At 37.1% G+C, this 25,957-nt stretch overlaps 1 protein-coding gene across 1 annotated transcript in view; it reads right to left on the minus strand.

Moving 5' to 3' along the window:
• The window catches only part of SETD3 (SET domain containing 3, actin N3(tau)-histidine methyltransferase), a 62,128-nt gene that overhangs the window by 17,447 nt on the left and 18,724 nt on the right, over positions 1 to 25,957 (minus strand). Inside the window, exons 2-6 of the mRNA XM_063332856.1 lie at positions 18,873 to 18,982; positions 17,178 to 17,270; positions 13,709 to 13,857; positions 12,575 to 12,647; positions 11,795 to 12,051 (exon numbers count right to left, since the gene is read on the minus strand). Coding sequence (XP_063188926.1) covers positions 11,795 to 12,051; positions 12,575 to 12,647; positions 13,709 to 13,857; positions 17,178 to 17,270; positions 18,873 to 18,975 — 675 coding nt within the window. The 5' untranslated portion in view covers positions 18,976 to 18,982. The remainder of the gene's footprint in view (positions 1 to 11,794; positions 12,052 to 12,574; positions 12,648 to 13,708; positions 13,858 to 17,177; positions 17,271 to 18,872; positions 18,983 to 25,957) is intronic.

A 25,957-nucleotide genomic window follows, 5' to 3' on the forward strand; every position in this document is an offset into this window, starting at 1 on the left:
TTGCTCAGGCTGATCAAAAAAGATACCGACGTATTTAAACTAAACAAACACTTAATACATAAAAAAAAATAATCAGATATCCAGCTTTTATAGGTTCACGCAGCTAGGTCTCTACACTTTAGCTTTGAAACGTGACATTATCCACTACACGCACCCTGATTTTAACTTACCAAATCTGTATGAAGTAGTTTCAGGAAGTTGGGCAGGGAAGCTTTAAATAAAAAATGGGAACATGAAAACGTGAATCAATTCATTTAGATGCAGGTCCTGACATTCTACTGAAAGAGTTATTATAAAGAACAAATACCATCTATTTAGTTACCCTTTCTGTGAAAATATTGTCAGAGCTGGCAATCAGGGTGATGACCACTGCAAAAACAAATAGTGGCATGCTGAATTTCATTTTCCTCCTGATGCTGCTATTCCTTAAAAAAAAAATAATATATAAATAAAATTGCTTCTTCCCCTTCAGCGTTCCAAGCCTTCTTTGAGACATTTGGAGGAATCTCAAAATAACCAGAAATATTAAAAAGTAACAGTGATTGCTGCCAGATTGTCTGCAGCCACTGCGGAAAGAGACAGACTGTTATTCTAGTCACCTAAAACACTATCAGACTAGAAGCCAGTTACTCAGTATGGCAACCAGAAAAAAAAAAAGGGGGGGGGGGAGGAGAAGAAGAAAAACCCAAAAAACCTCACTTTCAGTCATTTTTCTCTTTCTGGGAAGCAGTAATATCCAGTGGTTCGTGTCTCACACTCAACGTCTGACAAGAAAGCACAACTCCTGTAGGGGCCTTTGCGCTAATAATTTCTCCATTGTACTTCTGGATGGACATCACAAGAGAATGATTCTCAAGCCTCATAAACTAGATGCTAGAGGACTCCTCCCCTCTTGAGAAGGCTTGTTTTTATTTCAATGGCAGGAAGGCTTCAATGTAGAGAGGGTGGTGGCCTTTCCAGCTGAGAACCATCATAACCCGCGCTTCTGCTATCCAGCCTACAAGGGCATCAACCTCCTGTCAAAGGATGGCCAGACTATTAGAGGCAGTAACCCTGTACCCCATTCAATCACAAAATGCCAAAGCTCATTTATCAAAGCTCCTAACCTTGGCAAGGAATTTCCATTAAAATTAGCTTAATATTTGCTTGTTTACCAAGTGATGCAAAGTACAAGTCCTATTACTGTAATGTGTAATAAAATGTTTTGAGTAGAAGTTAAAATTGGAGTATAACAGTTTACCTAGTGTTAAATTTGTGTTCATATCTAAGCTACTAGATGTCTTCAAAAGAATTGATGTATTTTGGTGTGAAGGCATATTGGTCAGTATACTCCTTTGTACCATTAGCCCTTGTACTCTCCGAGTAAGAAAAAATTAATTGAATCACTGGATGTCATCATAGCAGTTTTTTTTGAAAAGACATCACCTCTCAGCTGAGACAAGTTGACTGCCAGTCATCGATTACTCCAATGGACTACATAACAACAACAAAATCCTTGGTTTTGTTTTTGTTAGTTTCCTGAGTTTGTAAACACAGAAATGGCTGGATTTCTGTGAAGAATATTTCAAGTACTCAGAAGTCCAAGGCAAAGCTGTGGGCAATCACTGCATTGATATCACTAAATCAGATTTCAATATTCTCAAAAACCTCTTGTGCACCACTGAAATAGAAACAGCTCCATTTCTATCTCAGGAAAGCAACACGCCAAGCGTTGAGATTATACCAAGGCCATTGCTCCACCCCCACTCCCAGTTCCCAAAACACTAAGGGTACTCGAAACAGTTAAAGCCAAAACCAGTTTAAGCTTCCACCTTGTTAACTTTCATTCCTTTGAACATAAAGCCCAAGGGTTGGTTCCTTTTGACCAAACATTTTTTTTCCTCCCCTTCTTTGCAGATTCTCCCCTCTTTCCAATGTACTCATTAACATGGGGAGATTTCATTATAAGCCTTGTTGGATGCTACTTGATGGTTTCAGGCCAATGTGTAGGTGTACAAAAACACAAACACACACCACACACACACACTTTCAGGGCCAGAAGCAGGAAGATCTGTCAGCATTTGCTGGTTACTGTCCCTTTCCCAGCTCTGCAAATCCTTTGAAGCAGCAGCCTTGAAGAGAAACTCCTCTCTGTGGAGCTGCTGAGGCTTTAACTGCCCTAAAGCTAAGTAAAATAAAGAATTCAGAATGGAGGATCCTAGCGATCTATAGGGAAACAAGAATTCAGTTTTTCCATTGGACATACGCTGCCTAACCTAACGAGGGAAAGCCAGTTCACTGTATAGGACAGGAGACAAAGGCAAAGATTATTTTACTTTGTAATAACAGTTTGTAACTACAGAGGCATGCTCTGGAATTTTCAAACGGATCAATTCATGAAGCACTAGGAATGACGACCACAAACCTGTGCTGTTATATGACTTTTCCAGTGGAAGAAAGATCATCCTACTTCACAAAACCTAATAGAATGAATCTTAAAATTAAAAAGGTACCACAGGATTGAAACTTATTAAATCTAAATAACATTCTTGCTTATTCTTTATGTCAGCAATTTTTATTTACTTTCTGCCAATATGCACAAGAAAGCACTGTTCCAGACTATTAGGGGATTCATGCAGCGGAAGCAGAGTGGAATGACTCCTTCTGGTGCAATGGAATTTAACTGCACAGTCCTTTTTTCCATACCTTCTACCTGCAAAAATTGTTCTTAAGTTAATGAGACAGCAGTGGCATAACAGACAACTCAAAGCATGACATCAGCTAACTCAAGGGTCTGAAGGACTGACAACCCACTTCACATGCAAAGTGGACATTAGCATTTGGCTGACAGACTACACAGAAATAATTTTGAACTGACTGCAAACAAGTACCTGCCTACAATCTCGTGGCTTCTCAGGAACAGAGAAGAATTAAATAGAGGCAAGACAGTGATAGACTTTTTAACAGCCACTTCTTGATCACTCCATTTACAAAATACTTCTTAACATACAGAATTCTAAAATACTAATCTTCCCTGGAAAAGAAGGCACTCAGATATGGCATTTAAATCAGTGACCAAGTTTTCTGTACTTTTTCCCATCCTTCCACAAAATCAGAGTGGAATACAGCTCTGCTAAGGGCTGGAGGGCTGAAGTGGGAGAGCAAGCTGGGCTGAGACTGGGCATGTTCTGCAACGAGACAGTCTCCCCAGTCCCTCCCGTCCACTGTTCAGCAAACAGAAAGACAGACTAGGTCCATTATCTCCTGTGGTAAATCTCAGGAAATATGAGTTAAGTGTTCATGTTCAGCCTTGGAGTGACAGGTTCAGTCCATAGTATTTTATTCACACAGGTCCAGTAAGAGACCGAAGTACAGAGTTTCCCTGCAAAGGTCTATGCCTGCGTACTAGGACCTATCATTTACTCTTTAGACTCCTCCTGAGGTACAAGGTTTACCTTGTTCATTTTGTTTAGTGCAACACTTGTGCACTCTGTTCATGCACAAATTCATCGCACAACTCTATTATTAATTCAGTGAATCACAAGCCACAAATAAAATGCTGTAATGGAAAGCCTGAAGTGAACTGCTTTGAAAGGACAGGGATATTTCCGATTCATCACCACTCCACATCCAAAGAGTTTCCTAACATGCATGAATATCATGCAGTATGGCCAAAGTTTTGTTACCTGTGAATCAACTACTCAAGTTTACAGATAAATCCTATCAGGAGCCACTTAGGTGGAAGCTTGGATCACGATCATCTTATAACCAAGGTATCACGCTGCACCACCAGCATGGAACATGGGGCATGGTAACTCCCAAAACCAGATGTACTGGGACTATAGTGCACACACATCTAAAGCTAAAAACCTTATAACTTCCTCTTCAACTTGCATTCAAACCATAGTACAAGAAAATAAACTTTGGTTTACTTAGCAACATATCAATCTCCTACTGTGCGGAGTATTAGCATTGGGTCTGACTGAAGAGGATAATCCACTTTGTAATTTAGTTAAATTACTAATTTTAACAAAGATAAGTCCCCTGTATAATTTTGCAGCACTTAAAGAATACATCCTTTGAGTATTCCATTCTAAGAAACATCAGCTTGTTATCATATTTTAAATTTATGGAACATTTGTAACTGCTGTTATATCAGGAAAAATATTAAATCTGCACAATAAGTACAAACTTTATATGAGAAAGTACACTTGTAAGTGCATGATGATCTCCTGATGTCTGCTGAGGCACTCACTTCCACAAAAGACGCAGGCAACACCTCTGGGGATAAACTCAACTGCCCCAGAAAGTGCAACTCAGTTAAAAAAGCAACAAAAGAAAAGCAAACAAAAAAACCCTCTCCAGTCTATTGGCTGTAAAAACAGATGCTTATCTGCATTCCCAACTAGGAGAGTGGTTGAGAACCCTGTCTTCCAAAAAAATGCTTTAAAAGCCCGTGATACTAACAAGAGAACGTATTATTCCTCCCAAATGTGGCTTACACTGTGCAGAAACAAATTTTGTTTAGCACTGGCATACATGCTTTGAGGTTTGTCTCTGTTTCTCCAGAGGAAAGAGGGCGTTTAGGCTAGTATAATAGAATCCAAACCATTCAGAACATAAAATAAATTAAAACCTACTGATTAGGAGATCTTAACAATGAATGTCCAAAGAAAAATAACATCTATATCTAAAACGAAAGATATGTTTTACCCTGTCTGTCCTCCTCCGACTTTATAATATTCTCACTGTAAGGAATAGCAGACACCAAGTGGGACGTGCCTGTATTTCGATCTAGGCCAGCACAGTCCAACTGGCGCCTATCGGCTGAATCTGGACCACAGGATGCCTCCATATGGCCTGCCACCTTTTCCTTGGAGGAGATAGGGAACAGCTGTTTGAGGAGCAAATGCTGCCCGAACAGCCAAACACCTCCTCCTGTGTCCGGCTGGCTCCAAGCCCAGAGCTGTCGCCGTGTTCCTGTGGAAGGCAAGGAAGGAACGGGGGAAGAAGGCAGCAGACCTCCTGCCCACACAAGGACTTGAGCTCTTCATTTGTCTCAGATGGACAGATGCAACCCAGCGAAGCCTGGAGCTGCTTCTGCGATGGAGAGGGGCAGCCACAGGAATGGCCCAACGAAGCCCCAGGATCTGCCGTTACTGTCATCATAGCTGGGGGTGGGATATACCAGAAATGACACAAAAAAGTCAGGAAATTGGCGCCTGTTTGCAAAGTCTAAACCGCCTTACGGTAGATACGCTAAGTGGTACATACAAGCATACAGTCAATATTCAGTTTGCTGCCAGCAAAACAGATTAATACAATATTTTGGCCCTCACAGAGAGGAAAAACACAGAAAGGCATAAATATATTCCATTATTAAGTGCCTATTGATTTATTATTGATCAAGCAGAACTACTCAGGCGTTGAAATTCAGACAAAGCAAATCTAAATGGCAACACTATTTTACCTTTGTAACTGCCCACTCAATGGAATTTTAAATCTCCCCTTAAGCTGACACATATAGTAGACAAGTAAACAAAAGGGAAAGATGTGATAGGGTTTACGACTGCGCCATCTTTCTTCCACCCATTTTTTACAGTGTCACGGACATCACTTCTGAAAAAAGCTATTTGATTGGCGTGCCAGTAAGTATAAATCAAGTAGGGAGGAAAACTGAGAACCCTAAGGACCTACCTGGTACATGATCAAAACTGTATTCTGCTTCCAAATACGCTTGCTTTTGACTGCGTATTAGTTGAATTCTTCAGAGGCATTAAAATATTCTCTATTATATCAACTTAAAAATAATAAACAACTTCCAAACATATGAATAGTTTAGAGTGTTAAGGAGTACACTTGTCTGCATAACCCAAACATTATTTAGCACATGGGAGTTAAATGGTGGTATCTTAAAGCCAAGTATAGAGAGAGACCAGATGTTCTCCTTCACACTGACCTGGAGAATCATATGCTTATTGGAATATGATAGATTAGAAACTATGGAAAAATAATATAAAAGTGGCATAAGTCGTATTGAAAGTATCATCACAACTTCAAAAATTGGTGTCAAAATTAAGCTAGAGATGTGAAATCTCACCTAATATACCCAATATTGAAGAGTCAAATGTGATACCAGATTTTAAAGATGCTATAACATTATTTTGAGATCTAGAACTTAATGTGTTAAAAAGTCTTAGCTAAAATGATATTCCAGTGCCCAACAGCTAATAACTGGATTTTAGAATTTCATTCACGCTAAATCAATTAGTCAAATTTTATATGAATAATAAATTAAATTTAGTATCTGATCAAAAGGGATTACAGCCTCCAGGAAATTAAGTTCTCTGTCCAATAGTGCAAACAAACAGATCAAAACATCTTTGAATAGATTACTGCAAGGTTTGTATTCACAATGGGACTACAATAACACTTTCACAAGCACTGTCCAGATGTCAATACACACTAGGAAGAAAACTGGTATAAGAGTGTTCCTGTGGAACACTGGATACAAACCAGACTACAAATACTACCTAGAAGTATGGCTTCTACTAAATAGTTTCTATTAAAAAAAAAAAAAAAAAAGAAAAGAAAGTGTGATTCATGGGGCTGCTTCTGCCTTCTGGAGTAACAGTACCTTGAGAGAAGGCAAAGAAAGCTTTTGCAAGTATTTGATTATTAACGTAGCAAAGAAACATAAAACTGAGTCAAAGAAAATTAAATTTACTTGCTAAACCGTTACTTAAACAGGTGACTTTGCTTTCTCCATCCAGCTTAATTCTAAAATTCTTACTTACCAATCTCTCTTGTACTGGGGAGCCCAGAACTGGACACAGTACTCTGGCTGTGGCCTCACTAGTGCTGCGCAGAGGCGAATGATCATCTCCCTCAACCTGCTGGCAACATGTCTCCTAACGCAGCCCAGGATGCCATTACCCCTTTTTGCTGGAAGGGCACACTGCTGGCCCATGTTCACCTTGGACCCCAACATATTCATGGCATTATTCCACCCCACATGCAGGACTTTGCCCTTCTTGTTGAAGTTCATCAACCGTCAGCCCATTTCTCCAGCCTGTCAAGGTCCCACTGGATGGCCCCTTCCCAGGGATCCAAGTGAGCCTGAATGGCTTTTTCCAGCCCATGAGAAGCAGTCAAATACTGATACTACTTACACCTAGACTGCCCCTGAATGCATACAGCTGGCTACCATATCAAAAGCTACGGCTAGCTAATGGGCTCTGCTAGTTTCAGACCTACAACTTAACAGATTTTAAATGTTCACTAAAATTATCGTAAAATTGTCTTTTAGTAATGCGGCTAATAACAGCCTTTACTATACATGGGGGAAAGATATAACGCTGCTTCAGACCCACAGCGTGCAAAATGTAAATAGAGTTCAGGCACTTCCACCTTCTCTAAGAGTACTCCTTGTCTTGATGTCTTGTTTTGATTTACAAAAACTTCTCTCTAGCAGACTACAAACAGGCATCCAGGTGCAAGTGAAAGTCAAACACAAAGACCATTGCATATTCTTTTAAAAAAGGTTCCAACTTGGTTGTATTTTCTTTAGGAATATAAACTCACTGTGAATGTCTGCAAACTATATGGCTCCCTCTTGTGCTTATTATACCACATTTCAGTGTGCAAAAAGTTTTACATTAAGCCATAAATATTTGGGGTCTGTTCACCCTGCAGTAAGCATGCAATGCCCATAAATGTTAATGGAAGTCACACGCATACTTTCTAGGGGAAAAGAAAACCCTGCAGTTTACAAAACTTCTCTGGAACAAACTACAAAAACATCTTGCAAACTACAAGTCTGCTGCGATGAAAGTACTACTTTGACCGTTTGGTGTATTTTGATAGCAATGCAGAGGCCAAATATGCCTTTAAAGTACATCTGTAAGAACTTTTAACTATTTTTTAGTTATCAAATTACATATGTTTAGAAAGGTGTCAGTGTGGTTTATAGAGCCTGGCTAACATGCTCAAGGGTTTATTTTTGTCTACTCAAAATCCCACCTGTTTCTGCTTATCAGACCAGACTACAGTTTAGCTTGCAGCAGCTGTGAAATGCATAAATCTGCCCATTCTTCGTGTGTATCCAGACTAAGCACTTGGAGAGAGAGAGAGAGAACTGCAGCATTCTGAGAAAGCCACCCTTACGGAAAAGCCGGGGAAATAAAACAGACCAGCGCTTGTCAAACTGTTTAAAACTGCACACCTATCAGAAGCCAAGTTATTTTAATAACAGTCTAGCAATCCTTTTTGAAAAAATGAAGCATTTGAATAAATGATTTATTAGCCCTTTATTTTCCTGGCTATTAGAAACGTTTTGCAGACTAAAAATGCTGCAAAGGAATTAAAGTATTTTGCCTGCACAAAATATCCCCTTTTCCAGTGTCTTCAAATATCAACTTTTTATTTCAGGATGCTACTTGTTTTACTTTCTGCAGTAGAATAGCTATCAAGAAAGTAAATATAGGATTTTTGTATTAAAAAGGCATATTTGTAAATTTAGAAGAAATATTAGTCTGCGTACCTGAAGCAGTATCAAAATCCTGGTCACACAGGTCAACTTTCATTAAAGGGCTTATGCTAAAGCAGTAGTAGTACTAAATGGAATGATGGTATACAAAAATCTAACTTTCATTTTCATAAAGCTTACAGAGTATACTGCCTTTCATAAGAAAGTGGTTTTGCTTTGCTTTTTTTCATTTACATGATTAATTTTTCTCTCCCCACCTCTTCTTCCCTTTTCCATATGGCTCATGAATTTCCAAAAACATTACCCTTAGCACTAGTATTCTGTGGGTCAACTTTGTTCATAAAATGATATGAGTGCATGCAAGATGATACTAAAATTCATTTCAGCTTTTCTAAGTAATGAAAAACGGTACTTTGTTTTAGGGAAGAAAGAGGCTTTTTTTTTTTGTAATGAACTTGTTTTCTCCACCACTTCATAAATTACAAGCTCTTCCTTTTCAGAGTAGAAACAGATATCAAAAAGTTTTAAAATTTTTCCATGAGTTTTTATCAAAAGCATTAATAATAAGTAACCAATACATTCACTTGGCACTTCTGGAGCCAGCTGAAATTATATATCTTCCCAATGTGACATTTGCTGAATACTGAAGAAACATTCAGCTGAAATTGTGGTTACGTGGCAGTGCTGAAGCATGGCAGCAAAGAACCAGAACACACCTAAAATTTACCTAATATTTATTACCACTCATTCGCCAAAGAACAAGTAAATAAAGCAAATGATTCCTACCTGATCTACCTTCATGCTCACATTTAACACGAAACAACGGCTATATTATACAAGAACATAAAATAAGCAATAAAAGCACTTGTCAGGAGAATAAAAAAAAATTTAGTCTAGATTTCTGAACACAAGTGATCAGAACCTACATTTTAACAATTCATACAGAAGGCAACAGTACAGTACTAAATACTTTCTTGGGTATGCCAATATGAAGTTCAAAGAGAAGACTGCCATTTATTTAAACACTATTTCCACAAAGGTTTCCCATTGCTGCAGATCAAACTGAACTGAATCAGTCTCAACAATATCAGACTGAGAAGTCTTTCTCCATCAGCTGCCATATCAGCTTCCATAAAATCGCAAATGTAAAACAGCAAATATAAGTGAGAGTATTAAAGGCTTGTTACGATGTACAACACATCACCTTCATTGGGGCTCTAAATACAGTCTGCCCCTAAAGTCATCTCATGTATATTATTTTCTTTGCTCAAACTGTACCTTTTCTTACTCTTAAGAGTCAACAGCAGGGACTTTGATGTGGAATAGAAATTATTTGTTAGTGAGACATTTCTTTGACCACATTAGCTTAAAAGCTATACAAATGATCTTTGATTAGCTTTAAGTGACAGTAAGAGAAATAGAGTGTATTTGCCATCCTTAAACAGATTATGTGCCACATAAAACTTTCATAAACAAAAAATGTTTTGTCAAACATTTAAGCTGCTTTTCACATAATAGATATCTCATGTTTCAATTGATCTTATACCACTCCATTTTATATACATTCTTCAGTTGTGCTTGCATCACTTTAATACCAGTCTACATTTATTCATCCATGACTGAGAAGCAGTCACATGGCAGTCAAAATCCAGGGTGTCATTCTAGATCTCATTTCTCTGTAAAACTGTATTTCAGGGTTTTTTTAATTAATGTTGTGACCATATAACCTCTCACATAATGCTACTAGTGCAGGATTAGTCAATGAAAATGATGGAACTAGTCATAGTGATAGCTTAGCTATCTAATTAAGTACTGCAAGAGCATGAGCACTAGCGGTTGGAAGAGTTAGAACACAGTTACACTATATTCCGCTAATAACTCTTTAAAAACAGTAGAAGTATTTAGGGGTAAAAAGATACTCTAAATAAATAAAATTTAGGAGTTCTGTTTGCTCAGGCAGTATACTTTGAGAAAAAAAGTGAAAGCTGGAAGGTCATGTGTCAACTGGCAGCTCAGAATAGCACATGGCAAAAAAAGAGCATTGGCTAAACTGTAATTTCATAAATTGTGACACCTGGAAGGAAGAATTTTTTTCCTTCCTGATATTAAAGCCATTCTTCCTACCCTACTCTTATTTGGTTTTCACCTACTATTTTCAGTGACTTTAATTTTCAAAACATATCCCTCCGCTCTTTATACTTGGTAAATTGACTCTGCGTTTGAAACATAGGAAGTTCTTCAAACACTAAACAGCTAAGCAAAATTTACTTAAAATAGTTAATAGAAAAGCTCTGGAACTCCGATAACGTTAAAGGAGAATAGAATTGCTTTATGTCTTATGACCTCTCCTATGGCCAAAAAAAATATCCCTAGATCACACAACTGTGGAAATTCAGTACATAGAGTCATACGCTTTTTACACAGATTGTGCCACAAAAAGCTCTGGATGTTTGGACATTGAGCACTACCTTGACAACAACACATCACCATTCACTTACAACATCAATTATATCTAGACATCACTCAGAGTAACAGTTCTATCTTGGAAACTCAATTTAAATCATTACTTCAGAACATGATGAAAAGTTCACCCACCTCAAGCCTCCCCACACTGAAATTCGCTACCAGATGGGTTTATCTTTGTATTTGAAAGCAATCAAAATAATTATGTTACATAGAATAGAAAACGACAGTTAATCCACAGTCACTGGAAATACAACATATGCAATGGTTTTATTCTATGTCAATAAACAATTATAACTTTACTGTGTTCACTGTGAACGATACATTTTTCAAAGAGTCCTAGAGGCACAGGTTGTAGATCTCTGCAGGTCATCTAGCACAGCTTCCCACAGGCAAACTTCTGGAGTCTGGCTACCAGTAGCAATTTGAAAACATTAATTGGATCATCCCTTATCTCCTTTTCCCCAGAATAAACAAATCCAGCTCCCTCACTCTGTCCTTGTATGGATAAAGGGCAGAAGCAAATGACATCTTAACAGCCCTCCTCTGATCTCATTCCAGTTTGTCAACGTGTTTCTTGTACTGGTGGGCCCAAAACTGAACAGTATTTCAGATGAAGCCTCACCCAATGCCAAACAAAGGGCAGTAATCACTCCTCTCAACCAACTAAATACATTCTTAGATATTCATAAGCCTACTGAACTATGAAATTTTAACAGAAGTTCAAAAAACAGCAAGAAATTGCTTTAATGATTCAAACCTTTAAGAGCAATACACTCGCTCTATTATTTAGCATCACTGTTTTCACACCTTCCTCAATAATCATCATGAGAACAACGTATATACTACATTTAAGACGCTTACCTGAATAACTTTGTAGAAATAGGCATACTGTCGAGCTGTATTTTTATATTGGCTAAAAACATCATGTATGGCCTGAGTTGACTGAAGATACTGCACTTCATCTTCTTCAAAATAGAGAGGAGTATCATATTCACTAGGGAGCGTCTGGATGTAGGGCAGCCAGAAAGAATTGGGGTTGGCTCGCTCACAAAGAAGATGGAATGCCAATGTTATATTGCCCATGGCTTGAAGAATTCGATCTTGAGAATACAGAGACCCTGGATTAACCCAGAAAGGTGAGGCACTAAATTAATTGTCCATGGAAAATATCATCCTAGATTAACTTTAAATGAACACAATGAGATGATGTGTAAGAATTTTCAACAAAAAAAAAGGCTTCTCAGGTTTCTAAAAATATTTATCTGCCCACTTTATTATGCTGGAAGTTATTCGACACAGTAAAATCTTCTTGTATAATTGCACGGTGGAAGACATGAAGAAACTAGAATAATACTCTCAGTGCCACAGAACATTTTATCTCCAAGTGTTATATGAGCTATGTGATATGTGTTCAAAATAACACACGCACTTCTGGAAGATATCTAGTGTGCTCAGCCAGACACAAAGAGGAAAATTAAATTCTTTCCACTGCTACTTCAAGCTTCTAGGTATTCCAAACGTGACGGTCGACATGATAAGCAAAGTCCTGTAATAAAGGAGATCAGCTAAAAAAAGAAATTCTCCTACTGCACAATCCCATCCATATCAACTTCTTGCTTAAGAACTTCCTTAAGCTCTTACCTAATACTGAATTTTTAGCTGACTCAACTGTCATCAACAGTTTTCTAGGAACCCACAGAAACAACTCTTCAGCCTACAGAAAGGAAAAAAATGCACAGAAGGTCAGTTAGCATTTATATGATATACCAAATGTCTCAAATATGCACTGTCTTTAAATTACATGTTGTTTTAAATAAAAAAAAAAACAAAAAAAATTATTCTGAATCAGAAATCTTCCTTCTTTTTCACTGCAAATTAAACAAAAATGGTATGTTTCATATTGTGGTAACCAAATGTCTCAATCTGCATTACACAAAGCTTAAAACAATGACACTTAGATTACAAAATAAAGTGCTTCAGTTTGTAATTGCTACCATGTAGATTGCCCACACAACCTCAAAGCTACCATTATACCGATACATTATATTGCTATTAATTATGTGATCAAATACTTTATCACAGTAGAGGTTTTTTCACGTTGCCCATTCTTATTTTAGAAGAATTGTTCAGGATTTTTATCAACCAGTAGTGCTAGACTTATTAACTATGTGCTACTAAAGCCTTAAAATGAATATAATGTTTGTTTTCTAATATTCTTTCTACAACAGCTGATTGTTCTTCGAAGCTGTTCCCCATCTGTAAAATGGGAATGGTAAGAGGCAATCTCAAATGCTTACTTTTTAACCGTGTGCGTCTATATTCCTTACCTGATGATCTTTACAATTATCATGTAATTTTGGTTTTTTTTTTAATTTTCACTGGAAAATAAGTATTGCAAATACCTCTTTCTAGGCAAAAAGACCAGTGCTTTAAAAGAAGGGACATAAAAGCAGCACATAAGAGACTAAGTAGTTTAAAATAATGAAGAGAGGTATACATCAATGGGATAGAATACTCTGATGATTAGATAAACAGTAGAGGCAACATAGAGGAAAGAAAAAGACTGATTAAAAATTTCACAGTACTATCCAATAGTCATCAAAATAATACCCAATTTTATCAATAAGTTTATTTGTCAAGGACGCTGAGTTGAGAGCATTTCAGAACAGCAGCTTCACAGGCAGTCAAAGGGGAAAGGAAAGGTGGTGTTTCAGAGCTCTGCAGTTACATTCCAAACACAATTTTCTAATCAAAGTCAAACGCTCACATACTTACTTTTATCTCTCTTGTTGCTTTCAAACCAAACCCCTCCTCTTCAAAGTTAGCTATTTCAAAACCCTCTGTAGATGCTCCATTTTCAGTTGCCCACTTTATCAATTCAGGGAAATAGTCATCTCTTTTTCCATCAAAGACAACAGACAAACCTATATACACAATTTATTAAAAAACAAATGCAGAAATAAGAGGATACAGAAAGACAAAGAAGTTCAATATAAAACCACATGTAAAAAGCTACCCGCTATGCCACAGCAGTTCTACTTTGAAGTAGCCGAGTCAGAACTGGTCTTTGTTAAGTGTTACTCAATTGTATACTAATGTCGTACCCAATTTTCATGCACTTAAATATTCTGCCAAATTGGCTTACCAGTCATCTGAAAAACACAGCCACCTAAAGTGAGCTGTGATGAAATATGGAGCTCCCGTCCTCTTCCCCTTTTAAATAAACTGAACAAAAATATTTCCCAGCTTAATAGTCCTGATAAATGCAATCACCACAACATGTTAATACAGACACAAGGAGGAATTTGAGAGGCAAGCTGCAGCTTCATTAATTCAGCCCTGGAAATGATGATAAGCAGATCTCAAGCTCCTTCTCTCACATACAAGGCAGTTAGCTTTTTCCTGTAGCATACTGATCTACTAAAATTAAGGACTGATCATCCTCCTGACATCACAGAGTTTGTCCAAATTTTTACACTTTGCTTTTCCAACAGGCACCTGGTCCAACAACGAAATTGCAAGCCTCATTAATTTCCTCAGGTTTCCCCTTTACTGTCATTGGATTTGAGCCTATGCATTATAGTTCCCAGCTACACTCAGCCAGCTCCACTCCTACCTCTTTGCCTCTGTGTTCTCTTCAACCCAAACTCTAGTCTCAGATCACATTAAAAGTGTCCAGACGTCCCTGGAATGCTCAGGCCATTTTATGAGTTATGAGTGACCAAACATCATCAGCAAGTTGCTTACATTCAAAAATATTTTGGTTAAGCACAGGTGATAAATATATCTTTAGATTAAAAGGATTTCGAGAAAGTAGCATTAGTGTATTTGAAATATTCCTCCCTCTCTGAATCATGCATTTCAAGCCCCACAACCAATCAAATCTGCAGTCAACATAAAAGTGCAAGTATCATTTAAAAGAACAGCCTTTGATGATGCAGTATAAAAACTTGCTATTGATAGAGTATTTTTTTGAATGCAATGACAATATGGTGCATGGTGTTTTGATGTTTGTTTGGTTATTTTTTTTGAAAAGCTGGCATTTCTCCTTTATTTCATACTCCCTTCAGTATACTATTTTCTGTGGAACATATTCAGAGCTAAGGCCTCAGAACTCTAGTAAGACTAGTTTCATAGCTTCTACAGAACTTGATAGGTGTTTATACTTTCCAGGACTTTGCTCTTTTGATTTCCAACCTTGATTGGGCTATATTGGGCTACCAGACCTATAGGGCTACTGGAAGCTTTTAACGTCCAGCTGGTATCTGGAAGCATTCTGTAAGCATCTCTGAAATTCTACCTCTGTTCCTCATATATGATGTGGTCCAATACTTCCTACATTTTTCCAAATCAAAGAGAAGAGTAACTCCTTCAAATTACAAGCACTATTGGGAAACAATTTATTTGTATACTGAACAAAATACAGCTATACTGATGAAAATCTGTATTGAAAAATTAGCTTTATTTAAAATTTTGCTAATGAGTTAAACAAGGAAAAATTTTAGAAAGTAAAAATACTCAGTTTTCAAATTAAGAGTTTTCTATAATCAAGATCATTTTAGTTCATTTTCTGCAACCCAGTGTGCTATTCAAGAAAAGCATAAAGTATGACACTTCAGGCAACATATATTCAATTGTACATCTTAGAGTTCCCCAAAGCAATTTATACTTCCCTTTCTAATTGTTTAAAGCTTTTATTAAGCTTGAAAACCTTGTAGTATAAATTACTATGTTCCATTAAAAATAGTTTTGAAAGAACACCACAGTATTCATACTCACAGCGTCTGTAAAAATGTTACATTAAAAGCCATTTGTATGTCAACGGTGCTATAGTTAGTAGGTTTTGCATCTTTCAAGGAAAAAAAAAATATGCTCTGTTAACATAATACTATTATACTAATTCTACCACTTCCACCAGCACCCATTTTCACCATGAATGTTTTGATATTTGTGGCACAGAAGATACATACAGCATATAGCCCAACTCCAACGCTAACTCTGTTCTTGTTAACCTGAATTATGTTTTAGCATAACACATGTATTACATCATAAAAACCAGGACATGTACCATACATTTATAGAAGTCACAGAACAGCAAAACAATGACTCAAGTTCACCTCTACAGAGCTACAGGATGCAGTCACTCAAACAGTATCATTTATTCTTCCATATGCGCTCTGCCAGTAACCGATGTTCAGAGGTCTATAAGCCCTTTCATGAAGTAAGATTCTTATATGTTAGTCAAAATTATTAAAAACAGGTATGAAAAGGACATTTCAAGCATCTAAGTACAGTCTTCTGCTTTTTCAAGCAAGTACATGAACACTCAAGCTCCATTGTAAATACAGTCTGGCTTTCTTACCATCACCATATAAATATCAGAGAAGAAAGAATTGTTATTTCTCTGCCATTAAAATACAACAGTCATAAAAAAAGATTACTTTTACTAAAATTACAGGAAAAGCATTTTTTAGAGCCTATCTCCAAATAAAAACAGAGCTACTACGAAAATGAAGTATCAATAACGGTAAGTTGTTGCAAAACATACCAGAAGAAAACTGTTCTGATCTGAAAAATAAGTACACCTTAAACTTAGGAAAATTGGCAATAAAACTCTATATTAACTGTGGTACCATAAGCATTTCTTTATTTTAATTATGTGCTTGATTTGTAGCAGATAGATTAACTGATGTATTTATTTTGTGCACTTACATTTATTTTTTTAAGTATAATTTAATGTCATGATGTTGAATTGCAGAAACAGTTTACATTTCCAGTAAAGCGTTCAGGTTAAAATAAAATAGTTATAAAATTAAATTCAAGATGTTCAGATTTATAGACGCAGAAAAGCAGACTATGCCATCAGGAATCAAAAAGGCCTATATTCTCAAACAATTTTTACTTATAGTCCTTCATATTATTGTATTATTACAGTCTCAAGCTCTTTTTTCTACTTATTGAACAGAATTATCACAAGATCACCTGTCTGCGATATTCACTCAGAATTATAAGTATTAAAATGGTTAATGCCAGTAGTCATGCCCACCAGAATACTTCAGAAACATTTGCAAGTGTAAAAAGCAACTGCATGTCAGAGAAGTAAGATTTTTATCCCAAAATAATACGATTGCCTGATATTTATATACCAACAACAAAGAAAATAATCCTTTTAGCTGTCAACAGACAATTCTTTAGGCAAATCAATACTCTGAGCCACCCTTATCTTACAGTCTTTCACATTTACCTTTTTGTTTTTTGCGAATTTTCTCAACAAGTGAACGAATCTGTACATATTCTTCCCATTCCTTACCGGGACCTGGGGTAGGACTGCTGCATTCTGGAAGTAAAAATGCCAAACAAAAATGTTTAATAAAGTGTGTGTGTGTATATATATATATATTTTAACAACAGAGAAAACGTCACGGTTTCACAGAAACTTTAACTGAACCTTAGTATTACTTGTCCTTCAAACATGTTTACATGGTAAACACTATAATCTCCACTGTTACAAACATCCCATTCCTTGACATGTAATTAATAGATACTTTTAAAATTTTCACAGCATAACTTGCTTCAAGTTATTTTCTTTTCTTTTTTTTAAATATTCCTTCAGATTTAAGACACATCAAATGTTTAAAAAGCTAGGAAGAAAAAAAAAGATAAACAACCAGACCATTAAGTAGTTAGTCTCTGTTTTCAATAACCCAAGCAAAACACACTGTTTAGATTAGCCTGCTTGCCATCGCTCTTGTAATGAAAGCAGATAATAGCACAGACCTTACCTTAAGTAATTGAGAAATTTGCTGGTACATACACTTGACCTGCCTAGTCAATATGGTTTTCATAGAAGCATGCATACTGGAAGGACAAGCAAAGGAACACTTAGCCAAGCTTTAGCTTTAGATTATATCCACAGTGTCTCTGACAATATGCTAAATGCCAGTATGTGGATTTCTTGATCTAAGCCGCATAAATCCAAGTGGACAGCTGAGGATTACCTTGCTCAACTGATTTGAAAAAATCTTTGCATTGAATAAAATATGGAAGCTTGACAAAAAGAACAGCTGATACTTGTCTTTGCTTAGAAAATCAGATCTATGTTTTATTTTTGGTAGCAAAGCAGAGGCCAATTGTAGCATAAGCATCAAACAGCTCTGCCAACTCCTTGTCTCCTCTTTGTGAGCAATGCTGAAGAAAAATTCTAATTTTCTAAGGCAACATTAAGATGTGTCCAGGATATGAAAATCTGGACTTCTGTTTCAACAAAAAGTGTAGCTCAGCACACTTACTAATGACAGTAGAAAGAGCAAACAGTATTTTAGCATCATCATATGAAATTATGCTATGCTTTTCATATTTACTAGAAATAATGGATGAGTTCCAAGTTCCTCAAAAAGTGAAACAACCTTTTGTCAATACACAAGAACTAAGCACCACAAAAAGTTTCCAAGCACCAGCAACAACAAAAAATTTTATTTAAGCAACAAAAATACCAATGCAGTTCAACCGAATTGTATTCCTGCTTTCCACAGTTAATTTCTCTAATATCTCCTCAAAGTACTGTTCAAATGATAAACAGAAATACGCAATTCTTGAGGCTTAAAGAAAAACATTTTTTACAAAGTTTCAATGTCAGGTTCTCTATAGTAGTTTTTTTTGATCCAATCTTACCCATTATTTATGCTTCTGTTGAGAAATAAAGCCAAAAGCTGCCAGAAATATTGTATGTCCAATACATAGGCAATTAAATAAACCAATAATGGTATATACTATCAGAGATAGATACTATGAGATACATACTATACTATGTTAAGCAAGTTGAAATAGCAAGCTTGGCCACTTACAGGAAATGAAGAGAATTCATTGACTTCAACAAGAGAACATTTTTGAGTGGCCTGTACGCCATCCCTTTTCCCAGAGACATAAAAATTAAACTTACTTTGCAATAACTCGCTAATTAGATTCAACATTTCCTTTGGAGATACTGTCGCTGTGGCTCCTGTACCTGACTTCTGAGTTTTTACTCGGCTCTTCTTCCCCATCTTCCAACTAAAACAGATTAAGAAGCACACTGTCACCAATTACTAAGAAACGAAATACAATAATGATGAATGGACAAGATCTTCTCTTATTAGTCACTTAAAAAAATGAAAAAAGAGGATGATGAGTTGGTTCTGGTACACATATAAATGCAAGTATTATCTGAATGACAACCATTCAGTGCAATCAGAAGCAATATTTCATGTAGTTGCATATTAATTACCTCAGGGTAACTAGAAACTGGAAATCTTGCAGAGAAAAAAAAGAATTCCGATCACTTACAGATTCATTAGTTATAAACAACTATTACGGATACCAAAGTATCTATGCTATATAAAACCAGGTTATTTTACCTCATTAACTGCAATGCAGACATTAGCTGAATTAGTATTTGTAACTGCACTAAAATAATAAAATAGTAATATGAATAGAAAATTGTTTCATTTCAAAATAAAATCAATATATCATATGTATATCTTAGCAGCAGCTGCTTGTGGTTCAATACAACTAGTTAAGGAAAACTTATTTTCAGTTATCACAATAAATAGAACATCGTCCTAGGCTGGTTTTCCAATATTCAGAGCCCCTTGTTCTCATAGAAGACTTAAATCATACAACATCTACTGGAAGAGCGGCGTAGCAGGGTGTGAAATATCCAGGGAATTTCTTGCATGCACTGGGAGTAATTTTTGATGCCAGCGCAGAACAGCGTTCTAGGGGAGGGGTTGCACAGGACCTGGTACTCGTGAATAAGGAAGAACTGCTCATGCATATGGTGGCCAACAGCAGCCTTGGATGAAGTAATTGTGAAATGGTAGTGTAAGATCTTGATAAAGAAAGGAAGGAAAGAAGCAGACTAAAGATTCTGGACTCGCAACAGTAGAGTTGGGGCTTGCTCAGGGAACGGTGAGCAGAATGCCCTGGGAAGCTACAAAGGAGCCCATGACAGCCAGCCATCTTCCTGAACTCTCTTCTTGGAGCACAAAATCAAGCCTTCCCAACAGGCAAGAAAATCTGCAGGCACAGCAGGAGAGCTGCTGGGGCCAGTCCCAGTACATGGGACTCCTCACCAACTGAGCTCAAATGAAACAAACGTATGTAAAGTGTAAGTGAAGACAGGCAACAGGAGGAGAAAATAGATGCACTGTCTGGGCCAGCAGAGATTAAATTAGGGAGGCTGAAGCTTGTCTGGAGTTGATATTGAAGAGGGATGTGAAAGGCAAGAAGAAATGCTTCTACAGATACACCATCAGCAAAAGACATTTTGTGTAATTGAGCTGCTAAATTGGAAAGCAACCTAGTGATGAAAGGTACAGAAAAGGTTGAGGTACCCAACACCTTGGGCATGGTCTTTTTAGCAGCCAGGTCTGCTATCAGGCTTCCCAGGTTTCTGCATCTAGCAGCAAAGCTTGAGGGAGAGGAGCTATCAAGTTAAAAGGCTATTTAGGTAAGCTGGACCTACCCAAGTATGTAGGACCAGACAGGAAACATACAAGGGACTGAGAAAGCTACCTGATGTCACTGCAAGGTTGCTGGCTATTGTCTTTGATAAGTCCTGGTGATTGCCTATGACAGGAAACAGGTAACTTAAACAAACAGAACCCAACTGAAAAGCAAGGTGGGTGAAGGAGAAGATAAAGGATCTAGGAAACTAGACAGCAGTCAGTCTCACCTCATTTGCTGTACAAAACAGAGCAAGTCCTAAAGGGAAGCTATTTCCAGGCACGATGAACATGAATGTTACTGGGATCAGACAATAGACTTCTAAAGGTAAACCGTGTACAACCAACCTGACTGCCTTCTGAAGAAATAAGTGGTTCTAAGGACCAAGGAGAATTGGTAGTTGCCAGTTGCTTTGACTTAAGCAAGGCTTTTAACGCTATCTTCCATAGCATCCTGGTTGTCAAACTGAGGAGACATGGACATACAAGGTGGACAAAACATTCTTTGGACCATGAGGTTCAAAGAATTGTGGTCAATAACTGTAAGTAATTGCCAACTGGTTAGACACAGTAATCCTCAGTGGTCAACACTGGGCAACATCTTCATCAGATTTGGATGCTAGGACAGAATGCATCCTCAGCAAATTTATGGAATATATGCAACAGGGAAAGCAGTCAACATGTTGGAGAGCAGGGCCACCATTAAGGAGGACTCAACAAACTGGAGGAAGTGGCCAACAGAAAGTTTAGAAAGTTAAACAAAGACAAATGTTAAGCGTCCTGCGTTCGGGAAGGAAAAAACCTTATACAGCATTACAGCTGCAGACTGGCCTGGCAGCAGCTCTGCAGAAAAGGACTTGGAGACTAGCTGACAGCAAGTTGAACATAAGCCAGCAGTGCACCCTTAAAGCAATGAAAACTAACTGTAGTTTGAGCTGCACATGCAAGAGCATAAACGGCAGGTCAAGGGAAGTAATTATTCCCTTCTGCTTGGCACTGGTGGAGCCACATTTAGAGTACTGTACAGTTTTGGGTCATGCAGCACAGGAGGTACTGGCAAACTGGAGCACATCCAGAGGAAGGCCATTAAAATAGCAAAAGGGTTGACACATGGGATGAAAGACATAACGAGGGAGTTGGGTTTGTTCACTCTGGAGAATAAAAGAAGCCCACTACTGCCTGCACCTATGTAATGGGGCATTATACAAAGGGTGGAGGCAGACTCTTCTCAGGCATACACAGCAAAAGGTCAACACACAACAACCACATGATAAGCATGGGAAATTCCAAAGAGATATAAGAAAACTCTTCATCGTGAGGGTAGTTGAGCACTGAAACAGGATGGAGATTTAATTCCATCTCCAAGCAACCCTGGAGAATTTAAAAATTTGACTCAGCAAGTCCCTAAGCAACCTGATTTAACTTTGAAGTTAAAGCAGAAAATTGAGCCTCTCAATCTCCAGAGGTCCCTTCCCATCTACATCTTTCTATGATTCTACATGTTACTGCAACTGATGCTTTCACCTCTATGTGGGAAGCGTACGTAGTCTATATGGTATATAGTATCTTCCTATACAGTATAGAAGATTCTATGTCATCACTTAGCAGTGAGAGCGAAGTCAGACACATTCAGGTAACTTTAGACATCTGAAAGATTTCTACTCCCTGGGTCATCAAGATCACTTCAGCCATAGCAGCTTTAAGTTATCACACGCTGCACAGTAAAATCCATAAAAATGCTAAAAATCACCGTACAGAAGTAGTACTTGGGATTCCAGGTGTTCTAAGCACTCTGTTTATATAAAAGGGGTCCTTTTATCCCTGGTCAGCGTAGCTAGCTTACCCAAAATGAAGCGTTTCCTCCCATACTCTATCAAAAAGTTTTGTTCAGCTGGTATTAACACTGGAATGTATCAACCGGCAGCTGAAAAGCTGCTTCTCCACACTGATCAAGGCTGAAACAATTACAATCCATATGTTAAGTAACTGTATAGGGCAGATCTTTTAAATACAAATGCTATATTTTAAAAAACTTCTACTGGGAAAGATACATAACCTGGTTGCTTTCATTTTCCACTATGACTAGAGTGAGCACGAAACTGCCAAGCCCAAAGCTTAGTTGAAATGCTAACTTTGAATGATCAGGAAGGAAATTAAGGTTAACAATGTAATTTATTAACTCAAAATTAAAGGAGCTTAAAACTGACTGAAAAGACAACAACTCATAATAAAATGGGAAAATCTAAGGCAAAACTATAAGGTGTCTTCAAAAAGGAAGGCAAACAAACCAAATTCTTTCACCTTCTGACACTAAACACAGCGCAAGGAACAAGACTATCCCTAAGTACGTGGGGACTGGTGTCAGGGGCATCCCCTCGTCTTTTAGCTCTCTCTAGCAGGTATCAGAGGCTCAAACAACCCATCTGCACTGCTTAATTTTACCAGTCCCCCTTGAGTTGCATAACTTACTTTCCCAAAACAATTTCTACCATGAAAAGCCCTCACATGCAGTCTAGTAAGGGGAGATCCCACAGATTCAATGTAATCACACTGGCTGATCGAGGCCCTTGAAGTTTGTAAATGAACACTGGACGTCGTCTTGAAAGACACTGCTCTACCACAAACAATTATATTTGACACAAGATTTGCAGCTCATATGAAGCAGGGAGTAAAGCTCATTATGAGATCCATGTTGCATTTATAATAGTGCAAATCGGAAACAGGATCAATATAAATGGCCAACCTGCCATAATATAGTGTTAACACAAAGCCATAGAAGAACAAAAAGAACTTAGAAAAGTTTATTTTCATGGTCTTCCTACTATACACTTTTTCCTTCCCCCCCTGCTCCCCTCCCCTCCCTGTAATGCTCTCATAATTGTAAGAAGATAAACAGAGCTGTTGTGCACAAGGCTACCTTCACAAAGACTTTATTAAAAATTTCATCTATTCACTTGAGTGTTCCCCTCTCCCATATGCCATCCCGTTACATTTATTTTAGACCCTTCTGCTCTTAAGACGAATCATGTCAGATCTGTAATGGATCCAACAGCAGGTCTGGGGACAGAGTTCAAAATCTTCAGGCCAAGAACAATACAGTTCTGTGCTGATTCACACAAATGGTTTTCTACATTCCCTCTAAGCACAATCCCCTGCATCTTAGAGTCATCAGAAAATTAAAGCACTCACACAGTGTATTCCATGTTACAAGTTATAAATTGTGATGACATATCGTTTATATGAATCAAGATGCTCATAAATACTAAGATAAATAAGTTGAACAACTGAAATTATTTTGAAGGATTTTGGTTTCTCATTTCTAAGAACAAGGTTTGTTTATCAACCAATAAACTGAGAAAAAGCACTCTAAATAAACGTTCTGTATACACAACTACCAAAATACTGTGGTTTTTTTTTCTTTTAAGTTGCATTTAGAGGAAGAATCTGCTTGGAATATAAACATCCATTGGTAGATTTTATGAGGAATATTATACATGGAGACATGAAAAGTGCCACCATGCAGTCAGAACAATGATACACCAATACAAGAAGCTGTATGAATACAGTACAAAGTTAGCACTACATTTTGAATTTTTCCCCGTACGAAACATGTTAATAGGGCGAACCAATTTTTCACAGTGAAAGCATTGCCAAGAATTATGTCTAAATATAAAGCTGTTTTTAGAATATGTGAACTTCAGTTTCCCAAATATGACAAAAATAAAAATTTGAACAACGCTAAGTATTTGCATTATTATCGTAGGTGAATATTGTTTTAGAGGCAAAAAAAATAATCTCTAGCTGAAATCTGCTCTACACAAGTAAGAAATTCAAGACTAATATAAGATCTTTCTCAGCTCCTACTGCTCAGATAACATGCAGCAAAGATTATCATAGGAAAAACAAGTTCAGTGAACACAACTCATTAGATTGATGTCACCGTAATCAGAAATGCATTATTTCAGTAGGATGCTACCAGCATAGGAACGTGAAAAAAGCTCTGTATCTTCACTCTCTCCTTTGATGCATGTGTCTTGTCTAAACTGTTGTTTCTTCGTCATCAGAATTTCTATAGAGAAAATATTCTGCATGCATGATTAAATCAGCAAGTCTCTCTCACACAAAAAAAGCAAAACCAGCAGACTGATATCTTGAGATATCTTGTTTGAAGTATTTCCTTTTAAGGAATCAACCTATCTTAATCAAAACTGTACTTTTTTTTAATCTAATTCCCAATCAAAAAAATAGGTCTCCACTTCCTACATTACTTATCTCCATTCACTGCTCAGTTACACGAAACAGACAAACTATTTAAAACCTAATGCATTTGACAGATGTATTGTTTATAAAAGCCATAATTTGAAAGGAATTACTGCTATACATGGTTGTCCAGAAAACATATGCCAAATGCCAATCTAGTGGAGCAGCCACATATTAAAAAATATATATAATCACATGATATATTTCATATAACATAAAAATAGATTATGAAACTTTTTTCAAAATTTCTGAAAACTAACACACAACGTATAATCCAATTTCACACTTGATAAAAAGCAGTTTAATGGAGCAATATTCTCTGCCATATTTAACCAGCAAATGACGAGCAATACTGATAACATGAGACCCAATATGGAGAAAGTAAGTGTGGGTCCTTTGTGAAACTTTTTGTAATTAAAATTACATTAATAAAATTACAGTTCATGAAACAGATTTTAGAGTTAGATTTCAATTCTACTGAAATCCCCGAAATCCCCAAAAGATTTGTAATTTCAGGGAAAAAAGTGCTTTTTAATTTGCAATAAAACTTCAGATATGAAGCATTTTTTTTTTTTGCAAGCCACTAAAACAATTGTTTAGAAAGAAATAAAGTATGAGCGTGCTTCTCAACACAGCAATGAAAGGACGAGCTGTTTGTCAGTACATGCGTGACAACAGAAGAAGCAATATAAAATATAGCTGCATGACATGCGGAGAAAAATAAAACAAAAAAATCCTTCAGGACTGAGATGAACTGCAGACTTCATAAATATCTGAAGAAGTGGTTTGGGTTTTTTGCAAGTCTGCTTTTCTGTTTGTCTTCTGGTGAATATTTTTAAGTATTATGCCATGTTTCCTTTCAAATGAAGGTTGTTGAAAATTCCTGAAAGCATTCTGCAAAGAGAGAGTATGCTGACAGCAACGATGAATAAGCTTGGTAACACACAACACAGCCACGTTTCCAAATATAGTGTATCAGCTGGCTTGGCAAAAAGAATCATGCCAAAGCTGGCAGCGAGGGGTGTAAATGATCCATCTCCCCCCTCTAATACTGCTATCAAAGAGCAGTTGTGTCAGACTTAACTTGTTTCCACATCACACACAAATAATATTTTAATAAGCTTAAAATATGTCTCCTTTTGACTTACAACTTTTAAAAGTGAGCATATTCACCTAACAGTTTTTGAAGGTAACCATGAGAAAGCTGCACAAAAATCCCCAAAGTACTAAAGAACTGCCACCAAGTGTGTGTATGTTTGGTTTTCAGGGTTTTTTTGTTTGT

Source organism: Chroicocephalus ridibundus, chromosome 4 (assembly GCF_963924245.1).
Source record: "Chroicocephalus ridibundus chromosome 4, bChrRid1.1, whole genome shotgun sequence".
Lineage (NCBI taxonomy): Eukaryota > Metazoa > Chordata > Aves > Charadriiformes > Laridae > Chroicocephalus > Chroicocephalus ridibundus.